Source organism: Chlorocebus sabaeus, chromosome 3 (genome assembly GCF_047675955.1).
Source record: "Chlorocebus sabaeus isolate Y175 chromosome 3, mChlSab1.0.hap1, whole genome shotgun sequence".
NCBI classification, from domain to species: Eukaryota; Metazoa; Chordata; class Mammalia; order Primates; family Cercopithecidae; genus Chlorocebus; species Chlorocebus sabaeus.
The window spans coordinates 95,406,483-95,433,708 of record NC_132906.1 but is presented as its reverse complement, the minus strand read 5'-3'; the positions used below and the strand labels follow the sequence as shown (position 1 = coordinate 95,433,708).

General features: G+C 57.6%; 1 protein-coding gene across 3 annotated transcripts in view; it reads left to right on the top strand.

Annotated features, from left to right (window-relative positions):
- The first annotated feature begins 263 nt into the window (after positions 1-263).
- RASA3 (RAS p21 protein activator 3) overlaps positions 264-27,226 on the top strand; it is a 127,563-nt gene continuing 100,600 nt past the window's right edge. The window contains exon 1 of one of the 3 annotated variants that reach the window (XM_007961021.3): positions 264-465. In XM_007961021.3, the coding sequence (XP_007959212.1) occupies positions 411-465 (55 nt within the window). In that variant the 5' untranslated portion in view covers positions 264-410. The remainder of the gene's footprint in view (positions 466-27,226) is intronic. The other 2 variants (XM_073014542.1, XM_038007934.2) reach the window with 2 other exon arrangements.

Here is a 27,226-nt window from a genome sequence, read left to right as displayed (position 1 = left end):
CGCGCAGGCGACCTCCCTTCGTGTCTTCCGCCAGGCAGCCCGCGGGGGTCCCTTCCGCTCAGCGGCCAATCCGCGGGGCGGGGGCGGGGGCGGGGGCGGGGGCGGGGGCCGAGGCCTCGGGGGAAGGCGATCCCTGCGCCCCCCGGGTCTCCGCAGCCCGCCGGCGCCGTCCCTGCCAACCCCACCCCTGCAGGGCCCGGGCCGGTTGGGAGCAGGGGCCGGGCCGCGGGCGGAGCCTCTCGGTCCCCGCCCTCGCCCTCGGCCAACTGGCGGTCGTGCGGGCGGGCGGCGGGGCGGGCGGACCCTCGGCCGCGCTCCGGGCTCCGGCGCCGCCGCTCCTCCTGCTCGGCCCGCGCTGCCCGGCTCTGCGCGCGCTTCGGGGCGAGGCTCGGCCGGCGCGGACGCGCAGCATGGCGGTGGAGGACGAGGGGCTCCGGGTCTTCCAGAGCGTGAAGATCAAGATCGGTGAGTGTCCGCCGGCAGCGACGCGTCCGACCCCCGCCCGACCCCGTCCTCTCCCGCGCCCGCCTCCCCTCCCCAGATGCTCGCTGGGGACCCCGGCGGAGACGCCCTCCAGGCGCGGCGCGCTCCCCGGAGAACGGCTGGTCCGGCGCCGCGGCCCCTCCCCAGCTTCCCGCGTCCCCGGGGTTCGGGCTGGGTCGAGCTGGCTCCGGGGGAACGCGGCTCCCTGCGTCTCCTCTGCGCCCGGAGCGGCCCCGGTCCCTGGCAGCGGCGGAGGAGGTGGGGTCCCTGCGCCGAGGGACGTCTGTCCGCGTGTGCGCCCGAGCGTGTGCCCCGCGTGTTTGCAGGAGTACGCGCGCCTGGGGCTGTCTGGGCGTCTTCACTTCAGGTGTCAAATCCACTGACGTCGGGGTCTCGGCATCTCTTTCCCCGCTGCGCCCAGAAACTTCCTTTCCGGGGAATGTGGAGGCTCCTTCACGCCTCTCCCCAGGGGCGTGAGGCCCGGGCGCGCTGCTGCTGCTGTGCGCGCGCGTCTGTGCCTGTGTGCGCGCGTTTGTGTGTGCCTGTGTGGGTGCGTGTGTTTGTGTGTCCATGTGTGGGTGCGTGTGTATGCGCATGCGTTTGTGGGTGCATGTGTGGGTGTGTATTTGTGTGTAGATGCATGTGTGCACGCGCGTGTATTTGTGTGTGTGCATGTGTGCACACGTGTGTGCTGGTGGGGCGTTCTGGCTGAGGGCTCCTGCGGGGCGGGGAGACCCTGGACCCACCGGCACCAAGTCCCCTTTCACTGAGAAGTGGCCGGCGACCTGGTGGCCGCCAGGGCCTTCGAGGCTGCGGTTTTTCTCTGGGCTTCGGCAGCTTCTGAAGTGGGCTCTGGGAGGCGTTTCCGGAGAGGAGGCTGTGTCTGGACTTCTGGTTTATCTGGAGGGATCTGCTTTTCCCTGGTTGTTTTATTTTGGGAGAGTGATGTGGAAATCCTCCCCCTCCCCCAGAGCAAGAGCGTTTCCTGGAGTGACTGTTCCATATTCATGCCATGAGTGTGCTGGACCACAGCGCGGTTCAGGCTCCCAGGGCCTGCAGTGTCCGGGTCCCCACGGTCCTTCTCCCCCACTGAGCCGCACTCCGCAGCCGGCCTCTTCCCGTGTGAAGAGGCCTCCGGAACGGGCCGAGTGTCAGTTGTTGATGACATTTGATGCTGCGGAGGCATTCCAGCTCCTCTAAACCAGCGGGCTGTTTCCTGTCGGCTTTATTTTGGTTTGCGGATCATCGCTGAGACACTGTCTTGATATTTGGCCCAGAAGCTCTGCAGCTAGGATGTGGCAGCACTTCCGCTTTGAGTGGCCCAGAGAGGAGGGATTTCTTTTGTTAAAATGTGGTTTAAATCTGCTGTCACTTTCACACAAGAAAGCCAGCGTTGGCGCTCCCTGAAGTGTCTGAGGTCGCCTTTCCGTGGGTGGGGAAAGGTCGCGGCCCGTGGGGGTCAGTTTGCTGCTCTTTCCTTCGGCCAAGGCTGCTTGGCTCAGCGAGCGAGTCCGAGAGGTGCGAGAAGCACTGGGCTTCCTCAGTCACGGGGGCAGGAGGGCTGCAGGTGGGTGCCCCTGTGGGGCAGTGCCAGGTCTCCAAGCAGCAGCAGAAGTGGCCTGGGGCTTTGCGGCTCGGGGGTGCGGAGCCACAGCCGGCACAGCATGCTCGCTGTTTACTCCAGGAAGGGCTATGCTTCAGTCCACGGCAGGACCTTACAGAAGGCGTGGGAAGTAAAACAGGAGGGCAAGGGAAGACCAGAGTCGCAGACGAGACACTCAGACCCTGAGTGTCCCAGAGGGCAGCTTCCCCGGCCTGCGGGAACTCGGCCCCACTTCCGACAGGCATGGGGGTCAGGCACCCCTGGAGGATCCCTCGGAGAGAAGGAGGTTTGGAGATACCGCTGCTTGGTCAGGCTCTGTGCTCCACTTTAAACAAGTCAGTGAAACCCTGGCTCAGCTGAGGCTTAGGCTGCTAATCCTGCGTGGGGCCTGGATAGTATCTGAACCTTTGACCCTCCCAGGGGCAGCAGCAGTGAGGACGGGTAGAGAGGCCCAAATACCAGCTGCCCGACTCTGGATGTGGCTCCAGAGAGAAGTCCCCGTTTCCTCTCCCCTCCAGAGGGCACCTGCAGGGCCGGCTGCCTGAGGGGTATCTGTGCCCCAAGTAGCTGGGGAGACAGGGCATCTCCTGCATTTGAGCGGAGATGCAGTCTGGGCTGGACACCCTGAGGGGGACCTGTGGGTGTGCTGGTTTGGGGTTAGTCTCATATCACCGTGCTGCTGGCCTGATACCCCCGGGCTCCGGGGGAAAGCCCATCTGTAGAAGCAAAGTGGAGGACGATCCTGCGCGGCGCTGGTGCTGGGGGGCCACTGAGCTCCTCAGTCTCTTTCTTTAATCCACATTCATGGCTGACCTTGGCTCTGACTTGCCCTGCCTGAGCCCCTGGTCTTGAAGGTGCAGGCAAGACGGTGCCCCTGTGGTTGATTTGAGGGCCCTCTGCGGTCATTCACCTCTGAGCCTTGTCTCCGGGCACGCGGGATTTGCGCCTGAGTCTGCCAGTGACTCGCTGCATGACCCAGGGCTCATGTCTTCCCCTTCATAACCTCATTTTTCCGTTTGCAAAAGGCAAGCAATTATTGTCTACTATATCCGGTGGGAACGTACAAGGCAGTGTTGTTCAGGCTTAAGTTAACACCCTGCCCCCTCACTCCCCGAACAAGAAGTGTCCCTAAAGTTATACAGTAAATAATTGTGCTACTACTCTTACTAAGAAAAAAAGGCAGCACATTTTTTGGGGCAATTGGAGCTTTTTTTTTTTAAGGTATGGGGCATTGGCCTTTTAAATTCTTAAATAGCTTTGAAATGTGTGGTGGTATGTGGCCTCATTCAGACGCTGAAATTGGGAAAAATGGAAAGAATCTCTTCCTCCTCCCCCTGCCTCTTTCTTTGTCCTTCCACCTCTTGCACGGAGGTAATAAGAGGGAGAGCCACATCAAAGTGAGGTGTTATGATGGTAACATTTGGAGTCTTTGTCTTGAAGAATCTGGCTTTCTGCCTTTCAGTTTTGTAGAATCATTTTGGATATGTCCTCCTGCACATGTAAACATCTTAAACCCTGTGTCTTTGGAAACAGTCATTAACCTTTCACAGCGGAGTCTGTGCATCATGCATGACTGCGCCACACTTCCTATGTGATCGCTGCTTTGAGGAAGCCGGTGCTTCTGACTTTCCATGAGTCAGGGACCCACAGGGAGGGCACTTCCGCCACGGCCATGGCGTTGTTTTGGGGCCCCCGCCCCCAAGGCGTGCAGTGCCTCCTCCCCTCCCAGTAATGTTTTTGGTTTCCACAACACTTACTGCTTGTTTTTAAATGCGGCACCTTGTCTTGATAAATGTGTTCAATAAAGAACAAAACACAAGGTGTTTCTCTCAATCTATTAACCAAAAAAAAGCCAGCCCTGCGGTCCAGGATGGGAAAGGCTCTTGCACCGTTGTGATCCTGCCGTCCTGGAGGCAGTCAGCATCCTGTGAATGCTGTCTGTGGGAGGCCGGGCCTGCCCTGTGCTCCACGGTGGGGCTTCCTATGTCTCTGGTCGCTCCCTTCTTTCTCCTTGGGGCTCTCATTCCCTTCCTGTGAGGCTGGAGCTTGTGCATGAAGAAGGCCCACGGCAAGTCTGGCCCAACACTGAACCACTGGTGCCTGCAGGCCTGTGGGGCTCTGTGGGCCAGGGGCCACCGGCCTCCAACCCCAGCTATCCCTCTCCTGATCACAAACAGAATCCCACCTGAAGCAGGAGGAGGTGGCACTGGGTGAGAATACGGAGAATGACAAGTGGGGTGCCAGAGGGTCCCCTGGACTGTGCCTCCCTGGCCCCAGCTCCTGGGCTAGGTCAGGGCTCCGGGCTCGGCTCTGTGAGATGTAGTGACACTCTCAGCCTGACGGACTCCCCCATGGGAGGTGGAGGCCACTGGTCACAGGGCTGTGGCAGGCATCAAATTAGGTGATGGTCTGTTTAATAAGTGACAGTAGCAACAATGTCTTCACAGGGCTAGGGCTCACTCAGGTAAGAGAAGTGTTTTGTGAGTGTGAGGCAGGGATACTGGCCGTGCTGTGGCTTCCCCGTGTCTATGTGACAGTGTAAGGAAGGGCCGCGTGGCCACACATGGGCCTTGGCATCAGAGATCTTAGATTCCCCTAACGCTAAAATTAACTTGGATATTTTATTAACCGAGCTCAGCTAAGCTGCCTGTGCTATTTTTAACCCCTGAGAACGAAGGTGCAGGGCTTGGCTGCACCTGGGAAACAGCAGGGGCTCTGGCAGGGGCAGCTTCAGCCTGGGGCCCCGGGCTTTGCCTGGAAAGGGAGTGGGTTTCCTGTGTGTGTGTGAGTGTGGAGGTGGGATGCAGATGCTAAGGGGGTCGTTTCCATGTATTATCTCCTTTTATCGAAATTCTCGAAACTCCACCACACTGAGGTGGAGAAAGAGAAACCCATGGACTTAGCTGGGCCCAAGCGGCCTAGCTCCACGGGCTCCTGGGATCCGAGTTCTTCTTCTCCTCACCACTTAGTACTGTCCAGTAATTTTTTTTCTTTGAGACTGGGCCTCACTTTGTTGCCCAGGCTGGTCTCCAACTCCAGGACTCAAGAGATCTTCCTGCTTCAGCTTCCTGAGTAGCTGGGACACAGGTGCTGCTCACCACTGCGGCTGCCAGTTCAGAGAGCCGTTTCTTCTCTGTGATCTTGGATTTGAATGGGGGGAATCACGGAGGGCTGGAGAAGAGAGAGACTTGTTGGTGACTTTAGGGACACGAGGCAGTCAGTGTTCAGGCAGGGAAGGAAGGAAGGGGCTGCTGCTCTGTGTGGGTGGTCAGTGGCCTGGGAGGCCCAAGACACAGGGTGTGCTGGGAAGACAGCTTGGAGATGCCGAGGTGATCCTTTGAGCAGGGCCACAGCCACCCATCCGGCCTTCAGGCATCTCAGCAAATGGTGCCTGTCAGGTTGACTCAGCCGGGGTGCTGGACTGGCGGGCAGAGTGTGGGCCTGGAGGCAGCCCTGGGGGCGTCATCCCTGGAAGGGAATCTAGCATTGGTGGAAAACACTTTGATTTGCTTCTTTGGAGCTAATGGAAGCACATGAGGCATTTGGAGCTAATGAGCTGGTGAACCCCACAGGCACAGAGTGGATTAAGAGCGTCTACCTGAGGCTGTGTCTCCCTGTGTTTGCAGGTGGTGTGTCATGTTTGAAAAGTAGACGTGCATGTGTTTAGAAAGGAGATGGACGTATTGGCTGGAAACAGCCACAGGTGAAGTGGTGGCTGCTAAGGTCTCAAAAGTGAAGGCTGCTGAGTGATGGTGGGAGGGGCTCGGTGAGGAGGAGAGCTCCGGGGGGCCCTGGGAGGAGAGGCGGACGTAGTGAACCCCCTTGGAATCAGACACCCGAGACTGCGTGCTGGCCACATTTCTTGACAATTCTTTGATTTTGGATGACCCCTAACCTCTCTCTGCCTTGGTTTCTTGGTTTGTGAAAGTAGAAGCCAAGGCCTTTTTTTGCAGAGATTAATGGGAATCACATGCACACAGGCACCTCCCTGCTCAGATCTTCATAGATGGGAGGTATTACGCCAGCAGAATTTGAAGCGATCTGTTTGTCTGTAATGAACTGGCCTTCTGTGTAAGCAAATCTATAAATTGAAAAGAGCTACACTTTAATACGTAGGAGGGTGTTGAGATCCGGGAGAGCTCACACTCTGGAGAGGTGGCTTCGGTTTTGGCTGTCATCTGGGAGGGGTGTCTGGGAGGGTAGCTTTGAACTCGCCCCTGAAGACAGAGTGAGGTCTCAGGAAGGGAGGGAATCACGTTGGGTTGGGCTGGTGCTAGGAGATGCACAGCCTGGCCTCTGAGGGGCACAGATCATTTGGCTGGAGGGGCCAGTGGACGTGTGGATGGGCCTCTGGCCAGTGGGTTGACAGAAGGGGGCACACTGGGTCCCGTGGGGATGTGGTGTCACGCCCCGCAGGTGCTGGTACCTCTGGAGGCTGCCAGGTTGGCCAGCAGTTGTGGAACTGCGGTGGGGGGTGGGGGAGGCAGCTCAGTGAGCGTGTCTCGTCTTACGCAGCCGCAGGTCAGAACAGTGGTCTGTGCTCACACGGGAAAGGAGCTGCTGTGCAACCAGAGCTTCTAGCTCTGAACTGTAGGTAAAGGCGATGAACAGACATGTCTACTGCAGCAGCACCTGTGGCCAGTGGCTGAGTGAGCAAATAGCAAACAGTAGAAGCAACGTTGAGGAGTCCGGGTGTCCCCACCAATCTCCTGTCGAACTGTCATCCCCGTTGCTGGAAGTGGGGCCTGGTGGGAAGCGACTGGATCTTGGGGGTGGATTGATATGAACCGCTCAGCGCCATCCCCTTGGTGCTGTTCTCACGATAGTGAGTTCTCGCGAGATCCGGTGATTTAAAGTGTGCGGCGTACCTCCCACCTTACGCTCCTGCCCCCTCTCACCATGTGAGACACCTGCTTCCCCTTCACGTTCTGTCATGACTGGAAGCTTCCCGAGGCCTCCCCAGAAGCAGATGCCTCCATATGTCGTGTACAGCCTACAGCACCGTGACCAATAAACCTCGCTTGTTTCGAGTTAGCCAGTCTCAGGTGTTTCTTTATAGCAATGCAAGAACAGCCCAATGAGTAATAGCCAACTGAAACGGGGATTATGTCATGTGCATCCTCACGTGGGCTCTGTGACTTTCAAGGAAATATTAAGCCCAGGCCAAACCACATGACTTGCAGGAGGTTCCACGGGATAGGATTAGAAAGAAGCAAAGTGAGAGCGCCTCTGACACCACCCCCTGGAAGAACGGTAAACGCAGGTCAGATGAGTGCGCAGATCAGGGATAAGACCCACACAGCCTGCTAACTGGATTACCTGGGGGATGGCAGGAGTGCCGCGGTAGGAAGAGAGACAGGATATACAAGGCCGTCCGTAGCAGCAAGTGTATGTCGATTGTACATCAATGTGCAGCTGTGTATGCGGTGGGTGAATGAGTGAAGAACAAAGGCGGAGCTTAGAAATCATCCCTTCACAAACTGCAAGAACAGCGTGGGCTGTGGAGGACGCCAAGGCCAAGAAAGAAAATGACTTGCCTTCATTCAAGACGGTGTGCTGTGTAGGAGAAGCGTGTTGACAGGTGAGGGGCTGGTTCCGTCAGGCCGCAGCGGGCGTCCAGCAGTGACAGGCGGAACGCAGTTGTGACTGGCCCCGGACAGGCCCCTGGCGGGTTTTGGGGCTCCAGCCTTTGTGTCTGGGAGGCTCCGGCACAGGTGAAGGGGAACTCGGGGTTACGTCACCTGGGACAGATGGCTCAGGGTTTCTCTGGGTGTGAGGCAGAGTCCAAAGGGAAGAGTTACAAACGTTCGAGCTTTTCTGTAGATGCGAGTTTCAGAGTCACCGAGGTGCCAGGGAACCCAGAAGTGAGTTTCCCTACGGGCTATTGGTCAAACAGCATCAGAGTGTTGGGAGATTTTGTTTTTTGTGGGTGTTTTATCAAAAATAGTGTTTCCTTGTTCTATGAGTGTCTGAAAATATCAGGTGTGTTTCTGCAGACAGGGCTGGATTCCCCAGGCTGTAGCTCTAGCCGCCCTGAAATTTGGCATTCTTAGTTTTCGTTTTCAGATAAGCTTGAATCCCACATTTGGAACAATCACCCAAATTTAAGGCTCAGTTTTGTTTCTTCTGGGGACAGTCAGTGTCCTGCTGCTATCAGAACGCAGCTGGTAATGGCTGCAGCGCTAACCCGCGTATCCTGGGTCCGGAGAGATGCCGTGCCGGGCTCCTGGGGGCTAGGCCAGGGGGGCTGGGCCAGGAGACGGGAGCCGCCCTGGAGACAGAAACCAGCGCCTTGACCCGGAATTGATTAAGGAACAACTCCTACACCTATTCTTTCCTCTTTACGTTGTTTCTGTTATGTTACCCGAATAATTTCCCGCCTGTAAAGACTCGTCTGTCTTGGCCCTGACTGCCCGTGGGATAGAATTCCAGAGGTTGATAAGAGGTCTGAGTCTTTCCTAGACATTATGGGGATCCTTTTCCTGACCACTGACCAGACAGATGTCTGCTCAGGACCTGCATGGGGGCCGTGGCTCCCGGCCCCGCGTGGCCCACCCCGTGGGTGCCCCCCTCGCCCCAGGATGGGCCGGAGTCCTCAGCCCCTTGCTGAGAGCCACCCTCCCTGCCTGGTGCTCATGGTGTACCCAGGGTAGGACGGAGGATTCTCTGGGATGCCTGACAAAGCTTGGGGTGATTGTTATTGTGTCTTCCTGGAGCTTGGTTTTTGGACTTCATTGTCTCCAAGCTGCAGCCCAGGTCTGAATTGGGCGTGATCGACCCGGGCCGGTTGTTCCTGTGGACTTGGAGCCTGTTCCCATTTCTGCGTTAGGTTTCATTCCTGGCCTTTTCCCTGCTTCGAGGAGCTGCACAGAGTAGCTGAGGGCCCTTGCGTGCACCCCTAAATCTTCTCTCTAGCTGTGTTCCTTCTGAAGGAAAAGGTTTCACTCTTCTTTCAGGTCTGGAGCTTTCTTGTTTTGGTTCTAAACCCTCGAGGTGCTGGAGCAGCTAGTTTGCCTTGATCTTGTCACCTCTGTGTTTTCTCTTCCCCAGAGCAGCCATTGCTCTGGGAGCCCGAGGACCAGCCTCAGCCCATGGCCCCTGCTGGGGCGGCCACCTCGGCGTCTGGTGGTGACTGCGCAGGACACACGTTTCCTGCCCCCTTCTCTGAGGCTCCAGGATCAAAGTGCTGTTCCCAAAGCCACGCCGGCGGCAGGAGCATCTCCACGTCGGACGCGCACCAAAGCTGCATCCAGGGCGTAGGGACCCAGGAAGGTTGTCTTGTGGTGGACTCTGATGACCACAGTCCAGGTGCTTTTGTGGCTTGTGGAATCACTTCCCCAGAAAGGAGGCTGGGTGCTGCCGGGCCCTTTTCCTTCCTGGAGCCTTTTCTCATGCTGCATTGACTGGGCCTGCTCAGCAGGGTGGTGGCCGTCACGGTCCTTGCTTTGGGCAGCAGTGAGATGCAGAGGTCTGGAGTCAGGGCTGGGGCTGATCTGCCAGAGACCCCTTCCTCGCTGCATCCCTCACTCGGGGCCGACCTGCCGGAGACCCCTTCCTCGCTGCATCCCCCTCTTGGGTAACTTTGTTCCTCACGCGGAGCCGCCCCTGCCGGTGCTGGCAGACCTGGGTCGCAGCACCCCGGCTGCCCTGTGTGGAGGACCCGCTCATTCTTCCTGAACACGGTGCCCTCTGCTTCCACGTCAGAACATTTCCCTGCAATGGGCAGGGGCGAACCTGCCTGCACCCCCAGGCCCAGGTGCTCCCAAATGCAGAGAAAGGCCGCCCAGCGGGGGAAGGCACGGCCCGGGGCAGGCCCAAGGCGGTGGAGCCGGGGGTGGTTTGGCCCCAAGCACCCCGCGCCTCTGGGCGCCTCCTTCATTCTGGCCCAGGCTGTAAGGGGGTTTCCAAGGCTGGGGTCAGACTGGTGGACACGGCCATCAGCAGAGATTCAGGAAGAGGAACCGGTTCTGGGAAAACCGTCTGCGTGCGGAGCCCAGGGGACTGGCCGTGCCGGACTCTCCTCCAGAGGTCGGGATGAGGTGCTCCAGCGGGGCTGGTTTTCCCGTGGCCTTCGGGATGTGGGCTTTTCTGGGGAATTCCAGGTCCCCTCGGGCTGTCGCTGCCAAGCCCAGCCTTCTCAGGAAGCCCTGCTGGCCGGGGTGGGGCTGACTGCCGAAGGGCCCTGGAGGCTGCAGCAGCCTGGGAACGCTCTGCCACGGTGGCCGGCTGTGCAGCCTGGAAGGGACGCCTGGCCTCCCAGATCGTCTCCCTCCCCGACAACTAACCTCCAAGACTCCGACTGCCGCGATTCTGGGATTTGTGGTCGGCCCCACAGGCTGGAATCTTTATTAGCTTGGGGGCGGTGGCTAGAGGTAGGAGCCACTGGGCCCTGTGTGCCCCTCAGCCAGTCACCTGCAGCGACAGTGGGAGCAGGCTCCTGCACTCGGCCCACAGACCTGGCTCTGCCAGCCTGGCTGCATGGAGCGAGGCAGAGGGATTCCGAGAAGCCCTTTCCCGACACAGCTGTAAACAGCCAGTGGCTCATTTACTGTACAGGGCTAGTGCGACGGGCAGTAAACCCACACGGCCATGGTGCCGCACTCAGGGACTGATCCGGCCACGCCCGCCCTCAGGGCTACAGAGGAGTGAAGGTTCGGTCTCTCCCTGGGGAAGCCGAAGGTCAAACTTCGAGCTGTGCCTGACAGGCAGAGGTTCAGGCTGAGGGAGGAGTCCGCATCCTTATGTTCCTAGAGGTCTCCTCTTGTTGTGACATGCTTGCACACACGCAGACACGCACACGCACATGCTGCACGCATATGCATGCACACGGATGCACACTCATGACCCTGGGACAGCTTGGGGCAGATTGCATGGCTTGATGTGCAGTGTTGGGTGGAAGTAAGGGGGGCTCCGGTGGGCTTCTGCGGGCTTTTCCTTTAGCCAAGATCCGTGGCAGAAGAAACAGGCCAATCTGTGCTGAGTAGGATGCGTGGAGTTTAAAACTTCTCCAGCAGGTCTTAATTGTTTTTATTCCACTCTACATGGCTGAGGCTGGCGACACTCTCCAGACAGCCCTGTGGCTCTCAGGGGCCTGGTCCCAGGAGGCTCAGCGGGATGCGTTTGGGGCACCAGGTTCTCAGTGCCCCGCGGGTGGCCGCCTGCTGCTGGCTGCTGTGCTGGGATGCACCTGCCTTTCTACTTTCCACAACTTGAGGTCTTTTCTGGCAACTGCTGTGTGATTTTCTAATATTTTGTATAAGAAACGTTTTGTTTTTAGGCCCACAACTTGTTCTTTTTCCTAATAGCTTTTCCCCCTGCTTGTCACTGACCTGTTCTCTCAGGTGGCTGCGTGTTGCAGGGAGTCCCCGATCTTTGGACTGTTCCAGAGCCCAAGACTAGCTCGGCTGTGCCGCTCAGGGAGACACGCTGGAATTCAAATGAGGCAGATGTTATTCTGGGAATAAACTTGATCCTCTTAGGTCTGTGTGAGAAGAAAACGGTGGACAAACTGGTGCTTGAGCTGTAATTAGTAAGAAATTACTGGTGTTCCTCCTCACGTGTGCCTGGTGATAGGAAGTCACAAGAAGAGAGTGATCACTTATCGATCAGTAGGTTCTGATAATGAAAAGTCTGCCCGTGTTATCTGTGGGGCAGGGCCTCACGGAATTTCTCTGTGGGGATTGTTCTCCACCAGGGCTCGTTGTCCAGACCCGTCGAACGGCACCAACGCCTGGCTGGAGAGAGGAGGGGGCCTGGCTGCTGTGGCGCTGCTGGTTCTCTCGCTGTTGCTGGGGGATCCTGAGCCATCGCCTCTCAGGGGCGTGAGCAATGATGTCTCCAGGACCTCCATACGGCTTCCTGAATTCCCCAGCTGGTCCCATCCGTCTGGAATCAGTGGCATTCCTTTCTCTCTTCATCATTTCCTGCTCCATTCAGCACTCCTCGAGTGTTTAGAGAAAGGGTTTCTCAGCATTTGGACCTAAGAATGTGTTTATGGAAATCCTGAGTGAAAATAAAAGACTGTGGAAAGAAAAAAACACTTTTCACTACATTTTTGCTAAGTGCCTTTGTTTTTAAGTTTATTTTGTTTTCTGAAGTGTATTTCTATGTTTTCTTTAGGGAAGCCCTGTCTCCTTTCCATGTGCCCTTCCCAGGCCCAGGAAAAGAGCTGGGGTGGGTGGGTCAGGAGGAAAGCGGAGGGTGGAGAGGGAAGGGCAGGCAGCCAATGTCATCTCCAAATAAAAACGCTTTGATTTCTTTCCACCAGATCATGATTCATTGTCACGGGTGACCATTTAGTTCTGTGCTCCCCTGGTTTCCTTCTGGGGGACTCCACGGTGGCGTCCATACCCCTGTCACTGCTCACACCCAAGGCTTCCCTCTGGGCAGCTGCGCTGGAACCAGCGGGTTTTGTGAACTCAAGAATGCTGGTGTTTTTCAGGCAGGATACAGCTGCTGACTTTCAGCAGAGAAGGCCATGCAGTGGGCTAGCCTGGTCCGGTTAATAATTCATCGTAGATTTGTGGATGGTCATACTGAGTGTGCAGAGCTCGAAAGCTGCCACTCGCTTAGAAGCTAGTCCAGATTTTAGTATGCCTGTGGCTTAAAAGTGGTGGTAACATTGGTTTTCAAATAAAATATTTCAGAAATATTTGGGACTTTTCTATGCACCTGATTAGAAAATTGTGAGGCTTGTAAAAATGTGCTGTGCATTCTTAACTGGCGTGTTTATTAGGATTTGGGGCTAGAGTTGGGATGTGGTGGAGTCAGTGTGAGATGGATGACTTTTTGAGGTCACCCACCAAAAGGCAACAATGGCAAGGCAAAAGCTTTTAGTTTTACTTGATGTGTTAATTACAAATGTTAGTTAAAGTTATTTTTCAGACGCTTCCCCACCCATTAAAACGTCCTCCCACAGACACTTGGCTGGGGGTCTGAATCACACAGGCGGGGGTGGGCCTGAGTTTCCCCCCTGGGGTTCCTGGGAGGCAGCCACAGCCATCGGGAGCCGTGAACTGGGGCTGCCCCAGGATGTAAGGGAAATGTTGGCTGTGCCTTCCAAGTTGCAATAGAGTAAGGGATAAACAAGACAAACCCATCAACGTGGTCACGTATTTATGAGAATCATAATGAGAATTTTCAGCCTCCTTGGAGAGGTGAGCTACCATGTGCTCGGGAAGATTGAGTTCCCGCACACTCAACGGACAGACACTTGGTGTGCACATGTGTGCACGGCGACATCCGTATGTGCACACAGGAGAGTATGCATGCACCCCTCACACACGTGCGCCCCTCACACTCGTGTGCCCCTCACACATACATGTGCACCCCTCACACAAACGTGCGCCCCTCACACACGTGCGCCCCTCACTCGTGTGCCCCTCACACATACATGTGCACCCCTCACACACGTGCGCCCCTCACACACGTGCGCCCCTCACTCGTGTGCCCCTCACACATACATGTGCACCCCTCACACAAACGTGCGCCCCTCACACACGTGCGCCCCTCACTCGTGTGCCCCTCACACAAACGTGCACCCCTCACGTGCGCCCCTCACACGCGCCCCTCACACACACGCACCCCTCACACACACGCGCCCCTCACACACGTGCACGCCTCACACACGTGCACCCCTCACACACGTGCGCCCCTCACACACGTGCGCCCCTCACACTCGTGCGCCCCTCACACTCGTGTGCCCCTCACACATACATGTGCACCCCTCACACAAACGTGCGCCCCTCACACACGTGTGCCCCTCACACAAACGTGCACCCCTCACACAAACGTGCGCCCCTCACACACGTGCGCCCCTCACACTCGTGTGCCCCTCACACATACATGTGCACCCCTCACACAAACGTGCGCCCCTCACACACGTGTGCCCCTCACACAAACGTGCACCCCTCACACAAACGTGCGCCCCTCACACACGTGCGCCCCTCACACTCGTGTGCCCCTCACACATACATGTGCACCCCTCACACAAACGTGCACCCCTCACACACGTATGCCCCTCACGCACGTGCGCCCCTCACACACGTGTACCCCTCACACACATGCACCCCTGACACACGTGCGCCCCCTCACACATACAGGTGCACCCCCACACACGTGCGCCCCTCACACACGTGCGCCCCTCACACTTGTGTGCCCCTCACACGTGCGCCCCTCACACTCGTGTGCCCCTCACACACATGCGCCCCTCACACATACATGTGCCCCTCACACACATGCACCCCTCACACACATGCACCCCTCACACATACGTGTGCCCCTCACACACGTGCGCCCTTCACACACGTGCTCACCCACAGACGTGCATACAGGACCATTGCACGCGCCCCCACACACATGCTCACCCACACTGATGCAGAGGATTCGCCAAATCTGCAGGCTCCACGTGAATAGTGGAAACTGTATATGCAGAGTTAAGTTTTCATTAAGCAAAGTTATTAGGCTGGCATTAAATAACGTTTTTCAAATAACTATTTAAAGTGGTAAAAGCACTTTTATCATTATAACTAAATTAAGCATTAACTCAGTAGCGTTTTGCCTCTTCTAAGGGTTCGTCTGCCGTAAGGTGCAGTTTTTCCCTCACATTTTAACGGCTCTGACGGGCGCCGCTCAGTCGCCAGCTTCCCCTTTCCCAGTGGCTTGGAACAGCGTCTGTCCTACGCTGGAGGCTTCTGGATTCCTCAGAACGCGGCGTGTTTATGGAAAAGCATTAATAGGGATGGGTAGAGATGGGGGTCTCTAGGTTAATAGAGAGGACAGTATTTCTATTTTGTGTGAGTGTGCTTCAGAGTTACACATCACCTCAGATAAAACAGGGCCCCTTAGACAGACGGCAGGCCTGGCCCGAGGGGAGGAGTGTCTGTGACGACCTTCTCAAGGCCAAAAACTTCAGGACCAGCAGGATTCCTCCAGAGAATGTTTTTTGGAAGAGCGTTAGCTGCGCGTGGCCAGGCCGACTGAGAGGGCATAGGCCTGCAGGGCACCCAGGGTTCCGCCCCTGCGCTGCTGCCAGGCTCTGGCTGTGTGACCTGTCACCCTCCAGGCCTCAACATCCACACTCATGTCAGCAGGGTGATGACAACTTCCCAGGGATCCCAGAACGTCACCTGCCTCGACTGCAGGCAGCCTCTGGGCACGTGTCCCATTCACAGAGCTTTTGGGTTTTTTCTTTAAGCATGCTGGTTATGACAGAAGGTAAAATATCAATCAAGAAGAATAATCTCACATTTAACTATAGCTTCACCCAAACACATACATCTGTAGCAACGTAATTATAGGAGACTGAGAGGGCCTGGGGCTCCTCATTCCAGGCTGTGCTTTTCCCTTGAGAAGCAGCAGAGGTAGGAGACTGCAGCTGTTCTGACCTCTGGACTGGTGAGAGAGCGTTCGTTGAGTGAAAACATACGTAGGAGGCTGTGTGTTCCGGGAGGAGCCAGCAAATTGGCAGGCGACAGTGCGGGGGACACGCGGCCTGCAGAGGGTGTAGAAACAGCCACCTGCTTCGAGGCCTGTGCTCTGCCTCCGACGGCTTTATCTCTAGAGCTTGAGTCTCTTGTGACTGGAAGTGAGTGTGAATGAATCAGTTAACCATTCTGTAAACTGGGAAGTTGTCTTGTGACCAACCTTCATGCAGGCAGGTGCCTCCCCCGCATGCCCGACACTAACTCAAGCCTTGTGTTTTGTGGGCCATGTGGCCTTGCCCGGGACGAGGGTGGGTGTGACTGTCCAGCCTCCATGTCACCAAGGTGGCATGTTCATTTGTTGAGCTCACATCCTCAGCAGCTGTCCCAGCCGGGAGACGCTCGGGAAAACTGCTACCGCACAGCGGCACAGAGCTGTAAACATGTCACCACTGGACATAGCGGAAGCTGCCGGTGACACCACACGCGAAGCCTCCCGTGGGTTCCAAGTATTTTTACACGGCCAGACCTGGCCCTGTGCCTCGTTCAGCGGCCTCTCTGTGGAAACCTCCTTCTGCTGCCGGGACCTGCAGCAGCCCACAACTGGGGATGGGGCTGGGGATGTTTTCACCCATGGCCAGGGATAGTGCCCGGGAATCTTCCAGCTTAGCACCCCCCATTGTCCCCAGAGCTGGGAGCTGTGGGTCTTTCCACTGTTGGTCATGACTCTGCCCTGTCCCTGCACATGAGAGCGGGTGGCTGAAAAATCAACGCCAAGTAAGCTTTGGAGGGAGCGTGTTTAACTTGCCCTCGGGTTTACACTGAAACCCTGCCCACATTTTATTAAGGGATACTCCTTAAAAAAGGTCGGGGAAGGATGAAGAAAAACAAGTTGCTTTTAAGAGTCAATTAAATACATAATAGTGCTCAACTCATTTTGGCCTGTGTGGTTTAAAGACCAGATAAGAATGTGCTGTTATTTATTTAAGGTAAAATGAGGGTCTGGGCCCATTTTGCACCATTTAGCAAGTGAATGGGTAGCTTGTGTGGTCAGACCTCACTGTGACTGACAGAGCTAGGAAATGTGCAAGGAGCATTTGCTGATTAATTCGCCGCCCTCCATCCGTCTGTGTCCCCGTTCCTTCACCCCGCTGCGTGCCAGGCCGAGATATCCCAGAGAATGTTTCCAGAGGAGGTCTGGACTCAAGTCTAATAAAGGAAGCCCCAGGAAATCCAGAACAGAAGGTTAGCCTGTGACAGGAGGAAATTTGTTTCACACTCCACAGCTGAATTTGCGGTTGCCTTTCTAATGTCACATGAGCTGTGCTGAGGATAGGGCAGGTCTCTCTCCCCTGCATGGGCATCGCAGACACTCGCCATGGTGGGTGGATCGACGGACGCGGTGTGAGCTGTGGGGACATCACTCACTGTGACGGGTGGATTGATGGACATGATGTGAGCCAGTCAGTCTCTGATGCCAACTGTTTTACATTCCTGGGTGGCATTTGTCCCCTCTGGTTTTCTTCATTGGCATCTTTCTCTTTTTTTAAGAAGTTCGTCAGAAGCAACGTGGTCCTTCCCAGTGGACATAGCAGAGGTCTGTTGACATTTTAGATACATTTCTCCAGTTCTCCTTCCGTTCCTCGCCAGCCACCGTGTGCTGTGCTGAGCTCAAGCCACAGGTGTGTTTGCCGAGTGCTGGGCCCTGTCGGGAGGAGCTGTCTGAGGCCCCCGGTCTCCATGGAAGGAGGTGCCCTGTGAGAGACGACGTGCCAGGAGGAGGCTGGTGTGGCCAAGCAGACAAACTTACATTCGGAGAAGCCTCATCTGGGGAAGCAGCCCAGGAGGGGCAGCAGCCGTTGGGCCCTGGAGTTGGCTGTGGCTTATGGCCAAGCACACCTCAGGATCATCCCAGCCTTCCAGCTCCTGCCCCCAAGTCAGGAACAGCTTCCCGTGCATGGCAGGGCCTCCGCTGTGCTCTGGAGTCCTGGTCGGCCTCTGCTGGGATGGGCCGGGCCCTTCGCTGAGGCCCAAGGGCCTTAGTGCCTCCCAGCCCCACCCTCCAGCCCTCCTTGAGCTAAGCACCTTCCCAGCCCCCTGCTGTCCTCTGATTCACTCTCTGAATGGGGAGTGTTGCTTTTTAGCTGAGGATTCTCTTGGAAACCCTTTGAACTGAGAGATGGACCCACGGTGGTGCCTCTGCGTCGGATGTTGGTGTCCCCTGTGGCCCCGTGGGGAGTGGACGCTGGCAGTCGGGGCACCTTGGCTGTGGGAAAGGAGGACCATGCTGGCCACAGAGTGTGTGGGACCAGGGGCAAGCAGGGCGAGCTGGCACACCCCCACCCCCTTCTCCAGTTACCAACCCCTAACCCGGGGCTCGCCAAGCGGGGTCCCCGTAGCTGCGGCACCAGCATCCCCGGCACGTGTGTGAAGTGCTCGTGGCAGGCCCCACCCCAGACCTGGAGAGCTGGGACTGGCGATCTCTTTCCACAGGCCCTGCAGAGAGTTCCCGTCTGGCTGAAGTCTGAGACCCCCGGTCTACAGAGTGTGATTCTGTCTTCCTGCCGAGTGTCAGGAGCAGACCAGCCTCCCGAACAGTCACCTGCAGAGCTTCTGCTCCTTCAGGGAGGGCCCTGACGTTCTTGCGCTGGAAATCCTCCACCTGGCCAGGTTCCGGCTGCCCTGGCCCCCCGGAAGACTCCGGGATTGAGGAGCAGACGCAGGGCTGCCTGGAGCTGGCCTCACCCCTGGTGCCCTGCTCATGCCGTTTTATGGTGACACGCACTCACAGTAGCCTGGCTGAGGGTTTTGTTCTCCTTCTCTTTGTTTGCTATCACTAAATCCATCTGATTAAAAATTAGCCTGGTGTGCCCTTGCCCCAGGTGCTGGGGGGGTGCCGGGGGGCCGCTGTTTCCAGGGAGGGGGAGAGACAGTGTCACTCACGGGGCCACACAGAGGGACGAATGCGCCTTTTGCTTTTGTCTCTTCCGCTACAGCTCCCACCCTCGCCTGTTCCTTGGAATTAGGCAGGACAAAGTCTGTGCCTCCTTCACCAGCATAAACAGAAGCTATTTCAGTTGATGGACTCCAACCCCACCCGAGACACAGGATCCGATGATCCTCTGGAAGTGCCGCTCTTGCTCAGATAGCAGCCGGGGGTGTCCTAATTCCTGCGCAGAGGTGGAGGTTTGACACACTCTGCTTTACGCGTGAGGTTTTCTGAACCGCTTACGTAGCTAGAGGCTGTTTTGGAGAAACAGAGATGGTCGTGGACATAGTTGCAAATACCAAGGCTGTCAGTGGATGTGGAGAGGTTGGGCTCTGTGTGACGCAGGAAGTGACGTTTCCCTCCTTAGAGGCTCAGCCCATTAGAACTCAGCCTGCGGCTGGTTTGTGCCTCAGCCCGTTAGAACTCAGCCTGCGGCTGGTTTGTGCCTCAGCCCGTTAGAACTCAGCCTGCGGCTGGTTTGTGCCTCAGCCCGTTAGAACTCAGCCTGCGGCTGGTTTGTGCCTCAGCCCGTTAGAACTCAGCCTGCGGCTGGTTTGTGCCGTTCCATGTTGCAGTTTTAGTTTTTTTTTTTTCACATTGAGCAGCCCTGGATTAGGACAGGTGTCTGGCGATGTCTTTCCTGACCGGAGCGTGGCTCAGCCCCCGGCCGGGGCCTCACTCTGCTGCCCCCCACCTGGGACACCGTGGCTCTGTCAGGAGGATTCTCACTGTCCAAACAAGCACAGTCTGTGGTGTCAAACCTGCCGGTGTCCGGATGGGTGTGTTCTGGTGCTGTGAGGCTCCGGTCTGGGCCATGGGGACGCGGGAGGCTGAGCGGGTGAAGGCAGCTGTGACGTGTGTGTCACGCCCTGTGCGGGTGCCAGGAGGGGCTATCGGTCCTCACAGCAACCAGGAGAGGGAAGCTTGTTGTGTTTGTCTTGCTGATGAGGAAACGGCTCTGGGAGGGAAGTGCTTTGCCAGGCTCATGCTGGGCCACAGCTGCCTGCTGCTTTCCTGAGAAGCTGTGCAAGGAAGGTGGAGGCCGAGTGTGCGGACCCTGTCTTGTGTAGGGCCAGGGGTCACACAGCTGTGCAGGGAAGTGGCCACAGGCACGGTGCTGTCCAGTGAGCGGGACTGTGTCCATTTCACCTGATTTCAGATTTGAGTTGAACGTAATGTTTGCATGCATGGGATGTTATCCTTTTGATGATTTTTTAATTACTTAAAATCTACCTTGCGGGCGTTACAGCATAGGGTTTGGTCAGGGGCCCGGGTCTGTCTCTGCCCGGTCCTGGCAGCCATGAACCCCATGGACCCAGACCCAGGTTCCAGGCCCTCCTGGGCACTGCTGAATTCTGTCTCACTGACTTTGATTTTTTATGTTTTATTCTGAGCATTTCTGTTTCTGTTGATTCACTATTTTTTTATGGTTATAGAAGGAATAATTTTTCTTTTATCAACCACCCAGGCTGCAGCCACGTGCGACTGGTCAGGTTCTGTGACGGGGAGAGGGCCTGGCCCGGAGGTCGGTGTCTCACAGCTCTCACTGGACTCCGCAGACGCTCGTTGCCCTGAGGGTGCAGCTGTGGCGGCGTCTGTGGGTGTCTGAGGAGACGGGACGTTCACCGTTCACCGGGCAGTTGCGCCTCAAGGGTGTTCTGGGGGCTGCCTCGTGTCCCAGAGCTAGACCCACACGATGCTGAGCCTCGTGCCCCTGCAAGACCAACCCCGGTCAAAGAGACCAGTCCCCTGCCCCGTGGCCCTGCACCAGCCCCGCCTCTGGTGCCGTCTCTTTGGAAACGACAGCGGGAGGAGGCTGCTCACGGCATCTGGAGGCTCGAGGGCCCGGTCTCCGGGTGGCCACAGCCGTGGTGCAGCGGAAGGAGGAAGCGCTTAAGTCAGAGAGTCCTGGGCTCCAGTTTTGCCTTGACATTACGGGGCTTTAAGAGAAAACAAGAAAACAGCTGAGCCGCGCGTTTCTCCGCTCCGAAGCCCTTGTGGCTGATCCGTGTGGAGATTAGCGAGGACCCTGTGTCCACCTCCGCAGCCCACCGTGTGGAGGATTAGCGAGGCCCCTGTGTCCACCTCCGCAGCCCACCGTGTGGAGGATTAGCGAGGACCCTGTGTCCACCTCCGCAGCCCACCGTGTGGAGGATTAGCGAGGCCCCTGTGTCCACCTCCACAGCCCACTGTGTGGAGGATTAGCGAGGACCCTGTGTCCACCTCCGCAGCCCACTGTGTGGAGGATTAGCGAGGACCCTGTGTCCACCTCTGCAGCCCACTGTGTGGAGGATTAGCGAGGACCCTGTGTCCACCTCCGCAGCCCACCAGCGGCGCTGAGTGTCGGGGTCGGTGTTTTTCTCACTTTCTTTTGAAGCTGTCATTGGCTTGGGATTTTGTAAAAGGCAGCGGGGGTGTGGATTGGAGTGGAGCTCTAAGATGCTTGAGGCAAGAGGAGGCTGTGAACAGGTCTGAGGGTTCAGACTGGGGACCATGCAGAGCAAACTAGCTGAGTTCGAGAAAGGCCTCAGTGCCTTGAAAGGCACCTGCTGTTTACACTTTTCTCAAGGCAGAGGCTTCACATGGTTGCTGTTCCACACAAGTGCCAAGCAAGACCCTGGTGCGAGAGGTGTGGACGGAAAATGGAGCCTGAACGTCCTGTGACTGTCGTGAAGCCGGTCGTGGTCGGCGGCCCATGTGTGTCTGTCGGGCCAGGGCCTGCTGCCTGCCGTCTGGCTTCAGGAATCCAGTTGGGGAAAAATGCTCGCTCTGAGTAGCCCTGGGCTTTTGACCCAGCTTGAGGCTGTAAACAGGTGGAGGGGGCTGAGTGCAGAGGCTTTGCTGTGACAGAGACCTGGGCCTGCCCTGGCGCCGTCCGCCCGGAGCCCCCCACAGCCTCGCCCTCCGTCACCTGCGTGCTGCACGCGGCAGACTGAACTGCAGGACGCCTGTGTTGCCACCAGTTCTGCTGTTTAGGAAAAACTCTCTGTGCTAAGTTGGATCTTCCTTGTGACTGATTCAGAGGAGCCACATTGTTACGGAAGAGCTGGGAACCAGACACGGGGTTCAGAGTGTCCTCGAGGTATCAGAAGAACTGCTGGAGAGCAGGCCTAGGGCTGTGTGATTGCCACACCCTCCGTGGGGCCCCGCTCCCGAGTTAGGCTGTGCCCAGCAGCCCAGTGACTCAGAAGGTGTGCACACGAGGTGTGAATCCCACTTTGCTCCAGCACCAAGAAAATAGCACCGCGGGCCGGGCGCGGTGGCTCAAGCCTGTAATCCCAGCACTTTGGGAGGCCGAGACGGGTGGATCACGAGGTCAGGAGATCAAGACCATCCTGGCTAACACAGTAAAACCCCGTATCTACTAAAAAAAATACAAAACACTAGCCGGGTGAGGTGGTGGGCACCTGTATTCTCAGCTACTCAGGAGGCTGAGGCAGGAGAATGGTGTAAACCCGGGAGGCGGAGCTTGCAGTGAGCTGAGATCCGGCCACTGCACTCCAGCCCGGGTGACAGAGTGAGACTCCGTCTCAAAAAAAAAAAAGAAAATAGCACCACAGTGATGGGATGTGGATGATGGACACGGGGTGACGGACGAGGGATGACAGACGCAGGGTGACAGGCAGGGGATGACAGACACCGGATGATGGACGGGGGATGACGGAGGATGATGGACGCGGGGTGACGGGCAGGGGATGGCAGACGCCGGATGATGGATGGGGGATGATGGAGGATGATGGACGCGGGGTGACGGGCAGGGGATGGCAGACGCCGGATGATGGACGGGGGATGACGGAGGATGATGGGGTGCGGGGTGACAGACACCGGATGATGGATGGGGGATGACGGAGGATGATGGGGTGTGGGGTGACGGACGTGGGGTGATGGACGGGGGATGACGGAGGATGATGGGGTGTGGGATGACGGACGTGGGGTGACGGGGAGGGGATGGCAGACGCCGGATGATGGACGGGGGATGACGGAGGATGATGGGTGCGGGGTGACGGGCAGGGGATGGCAGACACCGGATGATGGATGGGGGATGACGGAGGATGATGGGGTGCGGGGTGACGGGCAGGGGATGGCAGACGCCGGATGATGGACGGGGGATGACGGAGGATGATAGGGTGCGGGGTGACGGACGTGGGGTGATGGACGGGGGATGACGGAGGATGATGGGGTGCGGGGTGACAGGACTTCTCAGCGCTGGTTGCTCGTGCCTGGGGGTGGGAGTGAGTGGGAAGGAGAAAGGCTTGGAGAGGTCCTTATCCAGTGGCCGGGAGCGGGGCTCAGGTTTTTCGTATGGTGTTCAGGGAATCCCACAGAACTCCTGGGGACGGCAGGGCCACCCCCACCGTGCCGGCGGGGAAGCAGGCGTGGAGAGGCTCAGCCTCTGAGGCAGCCGTGGGGAGTGGCACTCGGGCTGGCTCAGGTCCCGGGCCAGGCGAACTGATCCGTGTCAGCCTCTGGTTCTGAAACACTGAGCCTGGCTCCATTCTGAAAAGTGCAGCAGTAATTTGAGCCTTGTTCTGAATGGCCCCGCTGATTCATCCTGCTTTTGCAAGGACAGTGGCCTCTGCTTCCTCTGATCCTGGCAGCCTGGAACTTCCTTAGTTCCAGGGACTGGGCGTGTGGATAGCCATCGTGGGGGACGTTCTTTAAACTAGGGAAGGGGCTCCCCTAGACACAGTCGCTTCTAACAGGAACCTTCTAGAGCCTCACCCAGAGCAGAGTGGACACTGGCAGCAGCCCGGGTGCCAGGAAGCCCCGGCCGCCTGCCTGAGTCATGAGGGATGGGCCAGCCCCCAACCCTTGGGTAGGAAGAGCCCAGGCCTCAGACAGGACAGGCACCGGGGTGACCAGACGGCTTCCCCTGCAGGAGGAGATGCAGCTGTTCAGAAGCAGACCTCCAGCGTGGGAAAATCAGACCCATGGTGTCAGGGTGCATGAAGGCCGGACACACAGGCCTGTCCCCTGCGAGGACCAGGACACAAAGTTGGAACACACAGGACACGTCCCTCACAATGGTCAGGACAAAGGCAGGACACACAGGCCACGTCCCCTGTGAAGACCAGGACACGAATGCGGGACACACAGGCCTGTCCCCTGTGAGGGTCAGAGTGCCCAGGGTCAAGGCTGGAGCCTGAACGCTGTCCGCAGACCGTGGCTGGATGGAGACCGCCAGGTTGAAATGCTGTGCATCTGCTCCAGGTGTGGCCGTGTGGTCGAGAGAGGAGGTGTGGGCGTGCACACCGAGCCGTCCTCGTCCTCACGCCTGCGGCTCTGGGCGGGGCTGACTGAGGGAGGGAACAAAGTTAACTTTTTCTATCTGGAGATGTAACTGGCTAGAATGAATATCTATTTCTTTGTAATTAAGGACATCTTGAAATACAGAAAAATAGTTTCCTTGTAAGACTTTCAATTTTAAACATACGCAGAGCTTTCTCTGCGTATGAGAGGCGCCGTGTGTAGTTTGGTTTCTGTGGGCCGTGTGCCTTCCATGTGCCTGGAGGATGGACAGGTGGTTTTGTAATGTGTGTCGTAGTTTGCACCCAGCTGGTTCGGGTGTTAAACTAAGAGCAATTAATAAAGCAAAGCCATGGTGGTCAGTTCACACGGAGCCCAAGGCCCTCCCCACACCGGGGGCTTATGCTCTGGAGCGGGCAGCGTGGTCTGAGTGGGACTTGTGTGTGAATTTCTACACCTACGCTAAGTAGAATGGCATTTATTTGCAAAGCTCTGAATTGCATTTTGTTTTTTATTTTATGTTTAAACTTAATTAGGACAAATTGCCGTTATTGTTACACATAATGAGTTGACTCTGTCAATATTTAATATAAACGAAGGAAATGTTGGCAAAAGAGAAATTAGACCTCACGTTTTTATTTATAATAATCTCAAATGCTGCTAAATTTGTAAGCATTTTTGTTGCTTTATAGATGTTTTAATTTTAAGTTTTCAAGAAAGAGAAGTTGTCCCCACTGAAAGCCCAGCACGCCAACGTCTTTCTTTCAGTTTCTCTCCATTCTTATTTTGCCTCGTGGAGATACGGTGTGCGCACACATGTTCAATATTAAGCAGACATCTGTAAACGCACACAGGAAACGTTACACTCGTACGTTTCTAGGTATTATTGAAAGTTCATCGGAAAAGACACCAGAGGCCGTGCGCTGCTCTGTGACGCGCCCATCAGAGGCTGTGACGCGCCCATCAGAGGCTGTGACCCGCCCATCAGAGGCTGTGACGCGCCCATCAGAGGCTGTGACGCGCCCATCAGAGGCTGTGACGCGCCCATCAGAGGCTGTGGCGCATCCAGAGGTTTCCGTGCCCCACTCTGCTCTGTGATCCCAAAACCTGGTCGTCCTCCTCCTCCCACCCAGTGCCTGCGATTTCCCGCCGTGGCCCCACTGGGACGGCAGCTCTGCAGGGTCTTCGCCTGGCCGGGGTGGGTGCGAGGCGCCCTGTGTCAGAGTCTCGCGCTGCGGAATGCCTGTTTCCTTTTCCCCACGCTGATTCCCGCCACTGTGTAGCTTACCATAGTAGTTTTACAGCTAGCTGACTTCCTTAGGCCACTGGAATACTGATTTATTCTCATGTCCTCTATTTTTATTTTTCAAAGATGGAGAAGGCGTTGTCAATATGCCGTCATGGTCAGGTGTCGGGGAGGACGGACGGGCTGCGCAGAGCCTGCTCTGGTTTCTGTCATTTCCTGAACGCTGTGGGTCTGGTGCAGACACCAGTGCCTCCCATCCAGCCTCAGGCTGGGTGAAGTGAGGTGGAGGAAGCGTCTGTTTGGTCAGTGCTGGCCCCGGATGTGCCTGTGGCCTTGTTGGGCAGGAGGCAGGCGAGGAGCTTCGACGCTCGGCGGTCCCTGTCCCCGTGCTGGAAGAGGGGGGCTGCCGGAGTTGCTCCTCCTTGGCTGAGGGCCTCCTGAGCCCTTTTCCCATAGGCGTCCCCTCCCAAAGCCGGGCTCCTCATAAATTTGGGGGTACAGAGCTCTGCGGCACCCCTTGGTGGAGTTGCCTCTGGAGAGCTCAGCTGCGGCTGTGAACCCGCCTACGCTTGCTGGTCACACGGCTGCCCAGTGAGCACCCCTTGGTGCAGGGTCCATGGCGCCTGGCATCTCAGAGGGTTGGCAGCTGCTGGGGATGAGGCTGGAGCCCAAGAATGGGGTGAGGCCTTGTGTGGGGGTCGTCCTCCCAGTCCCGGACCTGCCCTCCACCCGGGAGAGCCCCCATCTGCCGTTCTTTTTTTTTTTTTTTTGAGACAGAGTCTCGCTCTGTCGCCCAGGTTGGAGTGCAGTAGCGTGATCTCGGCTCACTGCAAGCTCCGCCCCCCCGGGTTCACGCCATTCTCCTGCCTCAGCCTCCCGAGTAGCTGGGACTACAGGTGCCCACCACCACGCCCGGCTAATTTTCTTGTATTTTTAGTAGAGACGGGGTTTCACCGTGTTAGCCAGGATAGTCTCGATCTCCTGACCTCATGATCCGCCCATCTCGGCCTCCCAAAGTGCTGGGATTACAGGCTTGAGCCACCGTGCCCGGCCCCATCTGCCGTTCTGAGGTGATGGCTTGGCCCTGGAGACACCTGGCCTGGCTGGGGGCCAGGCACGCTCTCCTTATCCAGGGGATTCTGGGGCTTGGGGAGGTCAGAGTCTGTTGGAGGAGGGTGAGCCAATTGGCCAAAGGGTGTTTATGGCCCAAGGTGGAGGTTGGGCTGGTGGGGGGACAGGAGGGGACGAGGGCCTGGGGACCACCCTTCCTGTGAGGGCTGCTCCCCAGTGTTGGCGACGCTCAGGTGAGCGTGTGTGGGGAGGGGAGGGTTGAGGGTGTGTGGGGAGGGGAGGGTGAGCGTGTGTGGGGAGGGCAGGGGTGAGCGTGTGTGGGGAGGGGAGGGTTGAGGGTGTGTGGGGAGGGGAGGGGTGAGGGTGTGTGGGGAGGGGAGGGTTGAGGGTGTGTGGGGAGGGGAGGGTGAGCGTGTGTGGGGAGGGCAGGGGTGAGCGTGTGTGGGGAGGGGAGGGTTGAGGGTGTGTGGGGAGGGGAGGGGTGAGGGTGTGTGGGGAGGGGAGGGTTGAGGGTGTGTGGGGAGGGCAGGGGTGAGCGTGTGTGGGGAGGGGAGGGTTGAGGGTGTGTGGGGAGGGGAGGGTGAGCGTGTGTGGGGAGGGGAGGGGTGAGGGTGTGTGGGGAGGGGAGGGGTGAGTGTGTGTGGGGAGGGGAGGGGTGAGGGTGTGTGGGGAGGGGAGGGGTGAGGGTGTGTGGAGAGGGGAGGGGTGAAGGTGTGTGGGGAGGGGAGGGGTGAGTGTGTGTGGGGAGGGGAGGGTGAATGTGTGTGGGGAGGGGAGGGGTGAGTGTGTGGGGGGAGGGGAGGGGTGAGGGTGTGTGGGGAGGGGAGGGGTGAGGGTGTGTGGGGAGGGGAGGGATGAGGGTTTGTGGGCTGGGGAGGGTGAGGGTGTGTGGGGAGGGCAGGGGTGAGGGTGTGTGGGGAGGGGAGGGGTGAAGGTGTGTGGGGAGGGGAGGGGTGAAGGTGTGTGGGGAGGGGAGGGGTGAAGGTGTGTGGGGAGGGGAGGGGTGAGTGTGTGTGGGGAGGGGAGGGGTGAATGTGTGTGGGGAGGGGAGGGGTGAGTGTGTGGGGGGAGGGGAGGGGTGAGGGTGTGTGGGGAGGGGAGGGGTGAGGGTGTGTGGGGAGGGCAGGGGTGAGGGTGTGTGGACTCGGGAGGGGAGGGTGAGCATG